The 13,465-nt window shown below is 62.1% G+C and overlaps 2 protein-coding genes across 4 annotated transcripts in view; one reads left to right on the top strand and one right to left on the bottom strand.

Annotated features, from left to right (window-relative positions):
• Positions 1 to 13,352, bottom strand: part of RPAIN (RPA interacting protein) — a 261,437-nt gene extending 248,085 nt beyond the window's left edge. The window contains exons 1-7 of one of the 3 annotated variants that reach the window (XM_086685682.1): positions 12,926 to 13,352; positions 11,567 to 11,737; positions 10,505 to 10,565; positions 9,125 to 9,236; positions 8,898 to 8,961; positions 8,408 to 8,548; positions 6,425 to 6,465 (exon numbers count right to left, since the gene is read on the bottom strand). In XM_086685682.1, the coding sequence (XP_086541808.1) occupies positions 6,436 to 6,465; positions 8,408 to 8,548; positions 8,898 to 8,961; positions 9,125 to 9,236; positions 10,505 to 10,565; positions 11,567 to 11,737; positions 12,926 to 13,006 (660 nt within the window). In that variant the 5' untranslated portion in view covers positions 13,007 to 13,352 and the 3' untranslated portion in view covers positions 6,425 to 6,435. Of the gene's footprint in view, positions 1 to 6,335; positions 6,466 to 8,407; positions 8,549 to 8,897; positions 8,962 to 9,124; positions 9,237 to 10,504; positions 10,566 to 11,566; positions 11,738 to 12,406; positions 12,837 to 12,925 lie in introns of those variants that run through there. The other 2 variants (XM_086685681.1, XM_086685683.1) reach the window with 2 other exon arrangements.
• On the top strand, positions 1,198 to 6,276 carry C1QBP (complement C1q binding protein). Its single transcript, XM_086685679.1, has 6 exons — positions 1,198 to 1,482; positions 2,228 to 2,378; positions 3,900 to 3,993; positions 5,357 to 5,452; positions 5,650 to 5,772; positions 5,878 to 6,276. The coding sequence occupies exons 1-6, from the start codon at positions 1,278 to 1,280 to the stop codon at positions 6,025 to 6,027; spliced, it is 819 nt and encodes a 272-aa protein (XP_086541805.1). The 5' UTR covers positions 1,198 to 1,277; the 3' UTR covers positions 6,028 to 6,276.
• Positions 13,353 to 13,465: the final 113 nt, after the last annotated feature.

The following is a 13,465-nucleotide window of genomic DNA, read 5'->3' on the forward strand; positions in this document are numbered from 1 at the left end:
CGAGGGGAGCCTTGTCACTGCAGGTGGAGGGAGGCATGAGGTTGTGCGGGCATAGGGCATAAGCTTGAAAAGCCCGAGCTCCCAGGCGGACACTTTAACATTATAATGAAGGAGAGGACACTTGTGTGTGTGGGGGGGGGGGGTTGGGCACACCCCCAGAGCCGGGATCTTGGGCTCATCTCCATTGAGGATGCGGGGCCTTGCTTCCTCTGCAAACAGCAGTGGGGTTTACCACGCACTTATCTCTGAGAAGTGACACTATGTCACAGGCTAGTGAGTTTCTGCCTTCTCTTTATTACCCTGAAATCCTCATCTGCTGAAGTTTTTGCATTTCTTTGCGATTCTGACGCCACCTAGGAAGTTCTGCTAGAAGCGGCTTGGACAAGTAGGGCTCCAGTCACTCAGCCTGGCTGGGCCCCTGAAGTGACCTCTCGGGTCCTGAGAGCTCTCTTTTCCGGGGACCCTCACTCCCACTCCCAGCTTCCTGGCTCCAGAACAATGCCAGGCGGGCCATCAGAACTGGGGGCACGCCCGGTGGGGGTATATGCCGGCGGGGGGGGGGGGGGTGGTGCACACCCAAGGTAGAGCGCGTGCGGGAGGTGCACGCTGGGGAAGAGGATATGCGTGCCAGAGAGGGGGCTGCACACAAGGGTGCATGCTGGGGAAGGGGGATGCAGGCTGGCGGGAAACACGCCAAGGGGGTGGTACACGCTGAGGAAGGGAGACACAGTGGGGTGCGTGTGAGGGAGATGCACTCCGAGAGGGGGTGCACTCGGAGGAGGGAGGTGCAGCTCGGGAGGTGCGCGTTGCGGGAGAGGGGTGCACAAGAGGAGGTGCATGCCGGGGAAGGGGGTGCACGCGGGGTGGTATACGCTGGGGAGAGGGGTGCACGGGGCGGGAACGCACGCGAGGGGAGTGCACGCGGGAAGGTGCACGCCGGGGTTGAGGGTGTGCATGCCGGGGGAGGGGAGTGCACGCTGAAGGGGGGGGGTGTCGTAGCAATTCAGAGGGCCCGCCCTGGAGCTAAGCGGCCCGCGGGGCGGAGCGGCGGGGCGGGCGGGAAGATCAGGTCCGGGCAGCCGCGCTGACCTCGGGGACCCAGGCCCGCGGGTCGCACCGCAGGCCGCCAGCAGAGGGCGCCGCGCAGCCCGGCGCCTCGGGCCCGCACTGCGTCGGCGCGGAAGCGCTTCCGGCGGGGGCGGGACTTCCGGCGGCGCGCGGGCGGGGATCTCGGCCGGGGTCGCCCTTCGCACCCGCACGTGTCCGCCGCCGCCGCGATGCTTCCTCTGCTGCGCCGCGTGCCCCGCGCGCTGGGCTCCGCCGTCGCCGGGCTCCGCGCCGCGCCCGTCCCGCCAACCCGGCCGCTGCTGCAGCCCGCGCCCCGGCCGTGCGTGCGGCCTTTCGGGCTGTTCCGAGTGCGCGCCGGCCTCCTGCTCCCCCGCGGGCCCTGCAGCTGCGGCTGCGGCGCGCTGCACACCCAGGGTGAGGCTCGGGGTCGGGGGTCAGGGCTGGGGCGACGGGGGCGTGGGGTCGGGGGTCAGGCGGTGAGAAGTTGGGAGGTAAGGGCTGGGGGGAGTCGCGAGGGGTCGAGGGTCAGGGCTAGGGGGTTAGGGGACGAGGGGGTCGGGGGTGGAGGCTGGGGGACCAGTGGCAAGGGAGTGCGGTGAGGGCCAGGGGGTCAAGGGTCGGGGGTCCCAGGGCCATGGCTCGCGGGGGTCGAAGGTTGAGTACCGAGGTGTCAGGCCGGGCCTGGGCGGTTAGGGCTGGGGGTCGAGGGGCTGGGGTCAGGGCCGGGGACCCACCGGGCGGGGGGCGGGGGATGTTCCCCTCCGCTGTAGGTCCTGGGCACCCAGTCGGGCGCATTCCCCCACTGGTGGGCGACCAGCGGGTTGAACCCGTGTGCCTTCCCCCACGGGTGGGGATAGATGTGATTAAACTCTGCGGGCGGCTTTGTCTGAGCCTCCGAGATGGACCGTTGGGGAGCCCGGGGGTCAGGGGTTCCAGGTGTGGTCAAGCCTGGCAAAATCGTTTTCCTAGAGTCTAGGTCAGCTTCCTGGTGAAGTGTTTCCAGCATTTTTACAGATGGGGAAACTGAGGCATCACGGGTGGGAATTGGACCCCGTTTGTAGAGCCTGGTTGGCAGCAGCACAAATATCAGAAAAGATCCCAGGTCTCAGGTTTTAGACGGACTGGTTCTTTTTCCGTGTCTTACGGACTCTTACCGTAGGAGACAAAGCTTTCGTCGAGTTCCTGAACGACGAGATTAAGGAGGAGAAGAAGATCCAGAAGCACGGGTCCCTCCCCAAGATGTCTGGGGGCTGGGAGCTGGAAGTGAACGGGACAGAAGCCACGTTAGTGCGGAAAGTGGCTGGAGAAAAGTAAGTGCGGGGGCCTGGGGTCCGGGGAAGCGCCCCCCGAGTGGGCCCGCCCGGTGCTGCGTTCATCGGGACCGCGAGGGAGCCGCACGGCAGTTGGCAGCTAGAGGCCCGTGGGCCTGGGAGGCCGGCTGTCCTTCCTGCTGAGGCTGGGCGCGCAGACCCCGACTGCCCAGGGCGCTGGCCGCCGCCTCCGCGGGCTCTGGCTGAGGATCGGGGTCCCTGCGCCCTGAACGCAAACCTTGTGCCTCGCCTGTGGGACAGGATACGGTGCAGTGAGTGTGGCCACCAGGAAGGTGGGGGGCTCTCCGCCCAGTTCAGATGTGTGCCTCCCCCCCCCCCCCCCCCCCCCCCCCCCGTTCTGAGTCCGCTTTCGTACGTGTCGTAAAGGAGAGTTCTGACTCTTGGGTTTTTCTGCCTAGAGTGGGTCCTGTCCCCCAGGGTCAGCGGTGTGCTCTGTGACGTCACCAAAACCGTTTTCCTGGGGCGAGTGGAGTCGCAGCCGGTTTGGGGTCGTTCTACATAAGGTTCTCGTGAATGAAGGCATTTCTGTGCCCAGGGGCTCACCTCGGTCAGCTCTCGGGCGGGTCAGACAGGTCTTGTGGCTGAACGTCCAGCCGGCCCTCCTGCAGGAGGGGGCTTCTGCAGCTCCAGGGGGTGGCGGGCAGGGGTGGCGGGTGAGCCATACAGCTTCTGCGGTCCCCTCGCTGCGGTTTCCACTCGGGGCTCGGGGCCTGATTTGTCAGGTGAGGAGGATCCTTGCGCCTTAAAGTTGTCAGGAACTGGGTGTTTCTGGCCTGGTGTGTGAGTGAAACTTGCACTGCTGTTTTTTTTTTTTTTTTTTTTTTTTTTTTTAAGTTTATTTATCTTGAGAGAGAGAACAGAGCAGCTGAGCAGGGGAGGGGCAGAGAGAGAGGGAGACCAGAATCTGAAGCAGGCTCCAGGCTCTGAGCCCCACCTGGGGCTCAAATTCACGAACCGGACCTTGAGATCATGACCAGAGCAGAAATTGAGTCAGACTATTAACTGACTGAGCCCCCCGGGCTTCTCTTGGTCCTTAGCCTCAGGCCGCTCTGCTCTGCCCCCCCCCCCCCCTTGGGGGTAGCTTTCCCCAGAGGCTTCTTCTCTGCCATCCCAGCTCTTTCTCAGTCACTGCCACTGGAGGGAGCCCGGGGCAAGAGCAGGGTGGGCGGAGGCCCTGGGGGGATAACCAGCGGGTGTGGCCCTGGGGCGCCACCGGCCCGAAGGGGCCCACACAGGACTGGATCTGGTGGAGATAAAGTGGGGCCGGTCCGGGCCCATTGGTGTGACTTCCGGCAGCTGACGCGTGGGGGGCACAGTCACGGCTGCTAAGTCCATCTTGGGGCCCGAGCCACCCGGCTGTTCGGGAAACTGTACAGTCGAGTCTGTGGCATCAGAGACATTGTTTCCATCGGCATTTGTAACTGTAGCACAGCTCGGCACTTTACTCAGCTAAATACCGAGTGAAAACAGCCCTTCCTGAGGTTTCTCTCGCCTCTGTAGGATCACGGTGACGTTCAACATTAACAACAGCATCCCGCCGACGTTTGCTGGGGAGGAGGAGCCCTCCCAGGGGCAGAAGGCGGAAGAACAGGAGGTGAGCAGGGTGCGCGGTCACCCGCCGGGATCCGAGTGCTGACAGGTCATTCCAGGGCCTCGGAGAAGGAACGTGTTCTCTTCTGATTCCTCCGCTGCGGGGAGGCAGGGGGCCTCTGTCCTCGGGGCTCTCCTCCCGGAGCAGCGCTCTCCGGCTGTAGCACCAGCACCGGGAGGCCCCCTTTCCTTCCCAGAACTCAGGAAGCTGCCCCCCCCCCCGTAGGCTTACAGTGTGGCCTGTGTGCTCTTAACGGGGGGAAACGAGCCTCTTTTAAGGCTTCTTACGATCGGGAGATGTTTGCAGTGTTTCCGAGCGAAGAATGTTCTGACGTGTCACAGGCTGGCGGTAAACACCAGCCACTGATCCAGGGTAGCAAAGCTGGGGTGTCAGAGATTGGGACACCTGACACTTTGGCACACGGCCCCTCTTGGCCAGACCCGGATGTGCCTGGTCCTCAAACATCTTAAGAGGCCGTGTGCCTGGCTAGGAGCCGGCCAGTGTGAGGGTCACAGGGTCCCCGGACTTCCTGACTAAGCAGGTGTTGGACTCGTCTCATGACCAAGCACAGATTACGCCCCCCCCCCCCCCGTGTGCTTCTGTCTCAGCCACCCCGACTGCGGTCCCCCGGTATCGGACGGCTCCCCGTCCAGTACAGAGGAAGACCCCGAAATGTCAGCGGGAAGGAGAGAGATCGCGGGGGTCTGGGCCAGCTTTGCAGCCTGAGGATGGAAAACCGGGCCCCGGGGGAGGAGGTGAATTAACTTAGCTGGGGCCGTAATTCAGATTTAATTCTAAGCGTGGCAAGTTCTGTGAACAAGTAAGACACTGACAGGTGCGAAGCCGCGCCAGCTGTGTGACCCCCTGCCCTCGAAGACCTCGTTTAGAAGTCCAGAAAGGAACGGGGCGCCTGGGTGGCGCAGTCGGTTAAGCGTCCGACTTCAGCCAGGTCACGATCTCGCGGTCCGTGGGTTCGAGCCCCGCGTCAGGCTCTGGGCTGATGGCTCAGAGCCTGGAGCCTGTTTCCGATTCTGTGTCTCCCTCTCTCTCTGCCCCTCCCCCGTTCATGCTCTGTCTCTCTCTGTCCCAAAAATAAATAAACGTTGAAAAAAAAAAATTTTAAAAAAGAAGTCCAGAAAGGACCTACTCAGGAACAGGGTAGCCCGGTCTCCCCAATGAGCGGGCGTGTGGCCTCGATGCCGTTAGCATTCCAGGCTGTTCACTTACGGGCACTAGTGCGTATCGTCTGAAAGCGCCGACTGCCACCCCAGCCGTGGTCATCAGGGCCCCGCAGGGTGAGCTCTCCGGTCCGGGCACCCGCCCCCCTGCCGGCGCAGCACGCGCTGACTTGTTCTCGCTTCCCCAGCCCGAACTGACGTCCACTCCCAATTTCGTGGTGGAGGTTATAAAGAACGGCGGCAAGAAGGCCCTGGTTCTGGACTGTCACTATCCGGAAGATGAGGTGTGTAGGGTGGCATGCCCGCCCCCCTGGGGACGGGGAGGGCCTCCAGGGACCTTCCTGGGCCCGTTCAGGGGCCAGCAGAGCAGGGGAGGACGTGGGGGGTGAGGGCAGGTTAAAATCTGGTGACTCCCAAGCTGTTAATGGTCTGGTTTGTCCCAGAAGCCCCTTCACTTTCCCCAAATCCCGTGTCCTTTCAGGTGGGGCAGGAAGAGGAGGACGAGAGTGACATCTTCGCCATCAGAGAAGTGAGCTTTCAGTCGGTTGGCGAGTCTGAGTGGAAGGACACGAACTACACGCTCAACACGGACTCCCTGGACTGGGTGAGCCCCCGGGAAGGTGGGCGCGCCCTGGGCCCCGCGGGGCGAGCGTCCTGGTCTGGGGGGGGACACGCGGCACCTTGGTAGCGAGGGCGTTTCTGTCTCCAGGCCTTATACGACCACCTGATGGACTTCCTGGCCGACCGGGGGGTGGACAACACTTTCGCCGATGAGCTGGTGGAGCTCAGCACGGCCCTGGAGCACCGGGAGTACATCACTTTTCTCGAAGACCTGAAGGGGTTCGTCAAGAGCCAGTAAGCCAGACCAGAGCAGACGTTGAACGCCTTGCGTTTACGGCAGGCTTTGGCCAGGGGACAAGCCCGCTCTGGAGCTAGACACGCGTGCTTGGAGACGGTTTTCGTGCTGATATCATGGAAAATAATTCAGATTTAAATTATTTCTGTTGCCCTCTTATTTACTGTTCGTTGACTCCTCCTCTAGGCTCTGTCGCTCCTGGAATTTTGTATAACAGAATGACGGACAATAAAATTGGTTTCGCTCCCCTGAGGTGTCCCGTCTTTTCTATTCCTTCCCTCAGCCTGAATCACAGAACACCCGACAGCAGAGACGTTTGAAAATTTTAATACAAAATAAGTTATAAATTAAACGTTTCTATTTACAAGGCCCTTTGTCCGATGGAGCGAGCGGGGAGGTGCCGGGCCGGTTCTAGAGGATCGCGGTCCAAGTGTCACAAGCCTGGAATGTGGACAGAACTCAGGGTGTGGTTCGGGTCTAATCAGTAGTGACATCTGTGCTGCGCTGGTTTGGGCGGTGTGGCGCCAGCATGGAGAGCCTGGCTCTGGGGCTGTGCTGGGGACCGCCCTCCCGCAGCCCCAGGACGACTGCCTTGGCCTTGGCTGCCAGCAGCAGCACGGTGGCCTCCAGCTGAGATCAGATCCCAGAGACACTCAAACGCCCTCCCCCTTGGGACGGGGGAAGCCAGAGGCCAGATTCAAGCCTCTGACAGCTGGTGGCTTTTGCGGCCACGCGGGGAGGTGAGGCTCCTCCCACTGACCCCGGGCCTCAAACAGGCATGTGCCGCAGGGAGGTACAGACCACGCGTGCCCCCCACGGGCAGAACCCCAACTTGAGGCCCGGTAAGCATCGGAGTGAAAACGGGCTCCTGACTCCCTGACTCCCTGACCGCTCACCCGGCCACCATGCCACGGAGTCCCCAACCGCTTCCACAGGGGATACATGTGGCTTTCTGGGGTCTAGCGCCCTCCAGCCTGTGACCAGCCCAGACCGCTCGCACATCTCCTGCCTCCCGTGTCCTCGTGGCCACGCGTGACCTCTCGTAGCCCGCACCTGCGGCTTCGCCTCGCGCCCCACATCCAGGCCGAACCCCCGCAGCCTGACCCCTCGGTCCTGGACTCCCCCTCGCGTGAAGCCAGAGGCCTGGTGACCCGAGTTCCAGCGCTCCGGGCACATGAACTCAACCCTGCTTCTGTCACCCGCCGGCCCCATGGCGGTCTCTCCCCACGGGAAGGCCGCGCTGGCAAGCTGTGCCCAGGAGGGCTGGCCTCGCCTCCGCCCGCCTTCCCTCTGCTCAGAGCTTCGGGGCCCTGACCCCACGGACCGGGGCCCGCGACGGTCACGCGCTGGGGTGCCGCTGGGTGCTCCCAGCCACTCCCTCCAGCCCGCGGCTGGGGCTCACGTTCCCGCGCCACACGCCTCAGGTGGCTGGCTCGCCCATCTCCGCAAGGAGGCGGGGGCCGAAGCCACTTGACCTGCGCCCCGTCTGAGCCCCCACCCCGACCTCAACCCGTTGCTGCAGACGCATCAGGCACCTGCCTACGTGCTGGGGCTGGGAGGACAGTCAAGGTGTGGGGTCGCCCTCAAGGACGAAGGCACGAGTGGTGTCGTGGAGACGCGGCATCAGGCACAGCGGGAGCCCAAGGACAGCAGGACTCGGGCTGCCACGGTGCACGCGGCAGTGCTCACTCACGGGTGCAAACCAGCCTCGAGCGTCGGACGCTGAGCGGGAGCCCCCGGAGGTGCCTGGTCTGTGAGGGGCTGGAGCAGGGGGGACGGCCGCCTGCCACTTAAACCTCACCCAGGGTCCTCCCCACCCTGCCTGCGGGAAAGCCGGTCCCCACCGGCCCGAGCCCTGAGCAGGGAACAGCGGAGGCGCTGGAACCAGAGACCCGGACTCCAGGGCCGGCTCGGTCTCCCTGGAGGACGAGCCTGACGCGAGCCTGCTTCCCACCCCCAGCAGTGGGGACACGTCCCCTCATCACAGACGGAGCCCGCGGCACAGCTGCCTCCCTCCCCACCGTCCAGCCCCCTCACAGGGGCACTTGTCTCCCCAGTGACCCGACGCCCTCCTGCTTCCTCCTGCACAACGGACACGGGCCGGCCTGTCTGGGTCTCGTGAGTGTGACAATATCCGCTGACTCTGGGCCAGGCTCCCCACTCCTGGGTGGCCTTCCGGTAGTTTCAGCGGCTTCATCTTCCTGGGCAAGTAAACCCCTCAGAGAACAAACTGCACTTTCAAACACCTACCCGGTTCAAAAGAACACAGTTTAAAAGGAGGTAAGAAGATAAACATCTCCGTTTCTGAGGTGGGATTTCTCCCGGTGCGGGAAGAGAACCTACGACTGGCCCGCTCTCGCCATGGGGTCCCCAGCAGGCTTACCAGGCAGCTCATGAGAAGAGTGGGCCTTTCTCCCGTCGCCTGTGTGACCGAAAATTCAGGCGTGTGGGGACAGTGTGCACTGTGTGCGTTCACGCTGTCCTCTATGCAGGCACGAAGCTTTTGCTCCGTCAACTCCGGAAACTAGGAAGTAAAAAAGTTAAGCCACAACCTAATCCAGCTACCCCAGAGTCAACAGCTTGAAAACCAGTCCCCGTCAGGTAAGGGGTCACGGGAGCGTAAGTTCTGAACACGGTTGTCTTCCTAGTGTTCCCAACTCCGAAGCACACTCCTGGAAAGATCTGGAGCCCAGGGGCCCTTGTGTTTAGCAAATGGCTGCGGGGGGTGGGGGGAGGGTGCAGTGCCGGCCACGCTCCAACCTCCCAGCCGGGCCTGTGTGAGTAGGACGTGGGGTCGGGAGGGAGCCCCCGAGGCTCCCCAAGAAAGCGGTCCGCGCGGGAAGAGGCCACAGCCATGCGCGTGTGGAACTTACTTGATTGGAGAGGTACAGGCCACACGGACACGTGACCACGCCGTTGGCTACCCTCAGGTTGGACCTGGAAGCAGAGTCGGGGTCACAGACGACCGAGGCCAGCAGACCTGGATCCGCAGACCTCTCCAGATAAGCAGTGTCTGGCGGTGGGGCGGGGAGGTGCAGCCACTCACCTGGGAACGGGGGCGGGGGGAGCCGATAACGCTGGAAACCTTTCGCAGACTTACTTTGTGCACACAGGACAGATGAGGGGGTTTGCTTCCCATTCAGCCAGTATGATGCTGAGACACCGCTCGTCGAACTGCAAGCTCTTCTCATACTCGCTGATGATGCTCCGCTCTGCAAGGCAAGGGGCAGCTGCGGGGGCCGGCCCCGCCCCCTCCCTGGCCGGCCCCGCCTCCCCCGCCACGGGCCACGCCCCACCTCCCCCCAACCCCCGGCCGGCCCCACCCCACCACCTACCCAGGGCGGACCCACCCCACCTGCCTTGTTCGCCGACCCCGACCCCACGCCAGGGGCCACTCCGAAGGCTTCATCCCAGGACAGAATAATTTCAGGCCAAATCATGCTACCAATCATAAGCCATTTACTGCTCTGTCAGGCTCCAACCTGTTGTCCCTCCCCTCCCGTCTGTCTGTCCTCCGTGAGCACCGGCGGGAAAGTGGTGAGGACAAGGGACAGGGACACAACGTCCACACACCTCTCCAGAGGCTGCGGGAGCAGAGCGTGGTGGGTCAGGGTCCTGGGAGGCAGCTGGAGAGAGGGGACACTTACAGGGCACTTCCTGCCGTCGCCCAGCCCACCCTGCTGAGTGTGAAGTGCCCTGTTCTCCAGCGTCCGTATGCTCGGTCTGTGTCGTGCACAATCTGTGTTCTTTCATGCGGCAAGCGGGCCACGATGCCCAGGACGTAGGTGGTAGGAAGGAGGGACAGAGGTGAAAGATGCCAGTCCCTGCTCTCGATGAGCTCATGGTCTAGGCTGCAGAGCAGGGGGTCAGCAAACCACAGCCCACCTCCGACTTTTCGAATAAAGTTACGTTGGGAGGGAGCTGGGCTCGGTGTACTATTCCTCTGTAAACAGAAAGGAACTGCCACACAGAATAAACATGGGACCGCGTTCCACGGAACGGATGCTGCTTCACGGCCGCACCCCGAGCTGCGCCACCCGGGCGCGACAGCACTGCCTTCTGTCTCAGGGTACCTTGTCTGCTAGCCACCAGGAGGAAACACCACCACGGAACGCAGAGTCTGAGCACAAGGCCCAGCGCCCAAAACACTTATTCTCGGGCAGACAGCTGAGACTTGAAAGTCAAAACAGGGCCTTCTGACACCCGGCTGAAGCTAGAAGTGGAGGCAGAACTAATCGTCTCTGAAAAGTGGGCAGCGGGGCGCCTGGGTGGCTCAGTCGGTTAAGCATCCGACTTGGCCTCAGATCACGATCTCACGGTTGGTGAGTTCGAGCCCCACATCAGGCTCTCGGTTGTCAGCTCAGAGCCTGCCTCAGATCCTCTGTCCCCCCTCTCTGCCCCTCCTCTTTCTCTCTCGAAAATAAACAAACGTTGCGTTAGCATAGGGACGTGCAGGCGGAAGGATGACCCCAGGGCGCACCTTGGTCGGCCAGCTCCTGCTGGATCTCCTCGAGCACAGCCAGGTCCACGGGCTCCTCCAACTGCAAGAGAAAGTGGGCTCGCGAGGCTTCAAGTCCTAATCAGCCAGCAGGCCCCAGCCCGACTCCTACTTGGAGGCTGGCTTGAAGTCAGCTTTCACTGAGGAAACCGGTCCGGTCCTTCTGCAGGATTTAGCGATGATGTGGTAACACGGTCACGCCAAGAAGCCATCAACGAGCCACTGAACCCCCAGTGACAAAATAATGGTCCCAAATTTGGGGGGAGACAGCCTAGGGCAGCAGCTAAGTATTTGTTCTGCCAAAGCCAAGTAAGTGCCGGAAAGTTCTGAACCTCTGTAAACCTCACCTCGGGCCTCTGTGAAGCGGGAATAAACCTACTTGAAAGAGCTCCTGTGAGGGCCGACGGTTACTCAGACACGGGGCGAGCGCTGGCGCACATGGAAATCACCCAACAGTGCGTCATGGCTACAGACAGCCCCGATGTTTCCAGGGCAGCGTACCGGCATTTTCTCACGTTGCTTGGCCAGCGCTACCTTCTTCGTGGCACGAAGGTGAAGCGAAGCTCAGGGCACAGGAGAGGTGAGAGTGCAGAGCAAAACCAGGGCCGGGATTCCAGAACCACGGGCCTCCAAGCCAGCGATCTTCCTGGTACGTGGTAACCGGTTTCCTGTCTGCACCCAGCCCCCCACTCTGGCTGAGATTAGGATCAGAAAGCTCTGGGACCCTCTACAGGAGAGAGCCTCCTGGCCCTTGCCTGCCGAATCAAAATCTCCAGGGGAGGGGAGCCGAGCAGTGAAATTTCTTTCTTTTTAGATTCATGAGATGCAGTGACACAGCACACTGACAGTCTGGGGTTCATGAACCAGGAATCCAGAAGAGTCTAACGTTCAAGGTGGAGGAGCCTGGGTTAAGGGTAGTTCGAAAGCTGAGCGGTTCGAAAGCTGGAGGATGGCGGGGTTAGAGGACTTAGGGAAACAGGGAGAGAGGACACCCGGCAGTCCTGCGCTGTAGCCCCTCCCCGAAAACACACACCCCAGCCTGACCTGAGCCGAGACCTCTGGACGGCCCTCCACCGACCGCAACGCACTCCACTCCTCTTCCATCACTTCGTGCACCAGAAGGGTGCTCTGAGCGCTCCCTGGCACACTGCCTCCTGCCTGGCGGTATCTGTTCAGGAGCCTGTCCCGGCTGTTTCTCATTCTCTCCAGGCATCCCTTGGAAGGAAAAAGACGGGGAGCAGTTCCGTTAAAAAAAAAATTCCTGGGGCGCCTGGGTGGCTCAGTCGGTTAGGCGTCCGGCTTCAGCTCAGGTCATGATCTTGAGGTTCATGGGTTCAAGCCCCGCGTCCAGCTCCGCGCTGACAGCTCGGAGCCTGGAGCCTGCTTCTGATTCTGTGTCTCCCTCTCTTTCTGGCCCTCCCCCTCTGACACTCTGTCTCTCAAAAACTAAATAAACATTAAAAAAAAAATTCTTAAGACTAGGTGTTGAGACGTTAAAGGAAATTTACAGACAGGAAACGTTCGGCTGTAACCTTAATTATTATTTCTGCATATTCCTCTCCAGCCCTTATCCACACACAGACAGATGGAATCACAATGCTTTGTTTACGGAGCCCAGATCGGCATATTTCACAGCCTGTCTTCAATGCCGGCGTCCTGACTCCCACATCCCTGCTGCTCTAGCTACGGCGATGATAGCCGCCTTCCTGGACACGTTTCTCAACGCGGGACGGTTTTTAGCCCCCAGGGCACATTTGGCAATGCCTGAAGACATTTTTTGTTGTTGTCACTTGAATTGTGGGGCTACCGCATCTAGCGGGTGGAGGCCAGGGACGCTGCGAAACATTCCACAGTGCGGGGAACAGCGCCCCCAGCAACGAAGACCTGTCTTCCTCAAAACGTCCACAGCCCAGGTTGACAAGCCTCTGCTATTAGCGTCATTTCTAGCATCCCAGTATTTTCCTAGAATACAGGATCTCTACTCCTTTCTGGAAAGGTGGACCACATGACGGGAAGCATGCTGATGTCAGAATAGGTCACAAGTGAAGCAGGCGCACGTCCCTGCTGAGGCACAGTTACGGAGACGCAGAAGCCAAGTCTGGAGCAGGAACAGGCATCTTTTCCAAGTACTTGACTCCCCTCTGGAGAGGGACGGAGGGAAGCCGAGCGCCTCCCTGGCGCCCACCCGCCGCCCCCAGCAGGTGGTGCTAGGACGAGGCCGGCTCGCCAAGACCCCGCACGCCGGGTCCAGAAACCCCGAGAGCGCCCGGCTCGGTCCAGTCCCGCTCAGGTCCAGCTCCAGGTCCAGGTCCCCCGCCACCGCCCGGCACGCGGGAGGGCGGCTCCCCGGACGGAGTAGGGGTAACGGCGGCGCGGACGAGGCTTCCCAAGTCCCACGCCCACCTGCCGAAAAGCCTCTTTCCAGGACGGCGAACCCGCCGCCTTGTATAGCGAGCGGCGCCCCGAGCCCGGCGCCTCGGCCATCTCCTCTCCGCGCGAGTCGCCGCCAGGAAGTCCCGCCCCTGGGGGCGCTCAGAGCCCCTGGGAATTGTAGTTTCCGGGCGCCCGGAGCTCTCGCTCTCGGGGAGTTCCGGGAAGGGCAGTCTCCTCGGCCTACCCCTCCCGGAGACACAGTTGAGGGCGACCCCGAGTAGTGGCATTTGTGAGGTCAGCCCAACCCGGGCTGAGGGAGGTAGATCCTGAGGGATGGCTAGGCTTAGCCAGGCGGAGGTGTCCAGCCAGCAATAAGAGACAGTCTCCGGCCGTGGCCTGGGGGCCGGCCTTCCCGCAGCTGCGGAGCCGCCTCGGCGGCCCCGACTACACGCCCGCGGGGCGCGCAGCCCTCCCTTTGGCCCCGCCCCCGTGGACGCGTGTTTCCGGCCTGCCTGCTCGGTGATTGGCCGAAGGGCGACCGGCCGCCCGCGGATTGGCTGCGCTCTGCGG

This window comes from Puma concolor, chromosome E1, assembly GCF_028749965.1.
Source record: "Puma concolor isolate L17-30 chromosome E1, mPumCon1.1.hap2, whole genome shotgun sequence".
Classification (NCBI taxonomy): domain Eukaryota; kingdom Metazoa; phylum Chordata; class Mammalia; order Carnivora; family Felidae; genus Puma; species Puma concolor.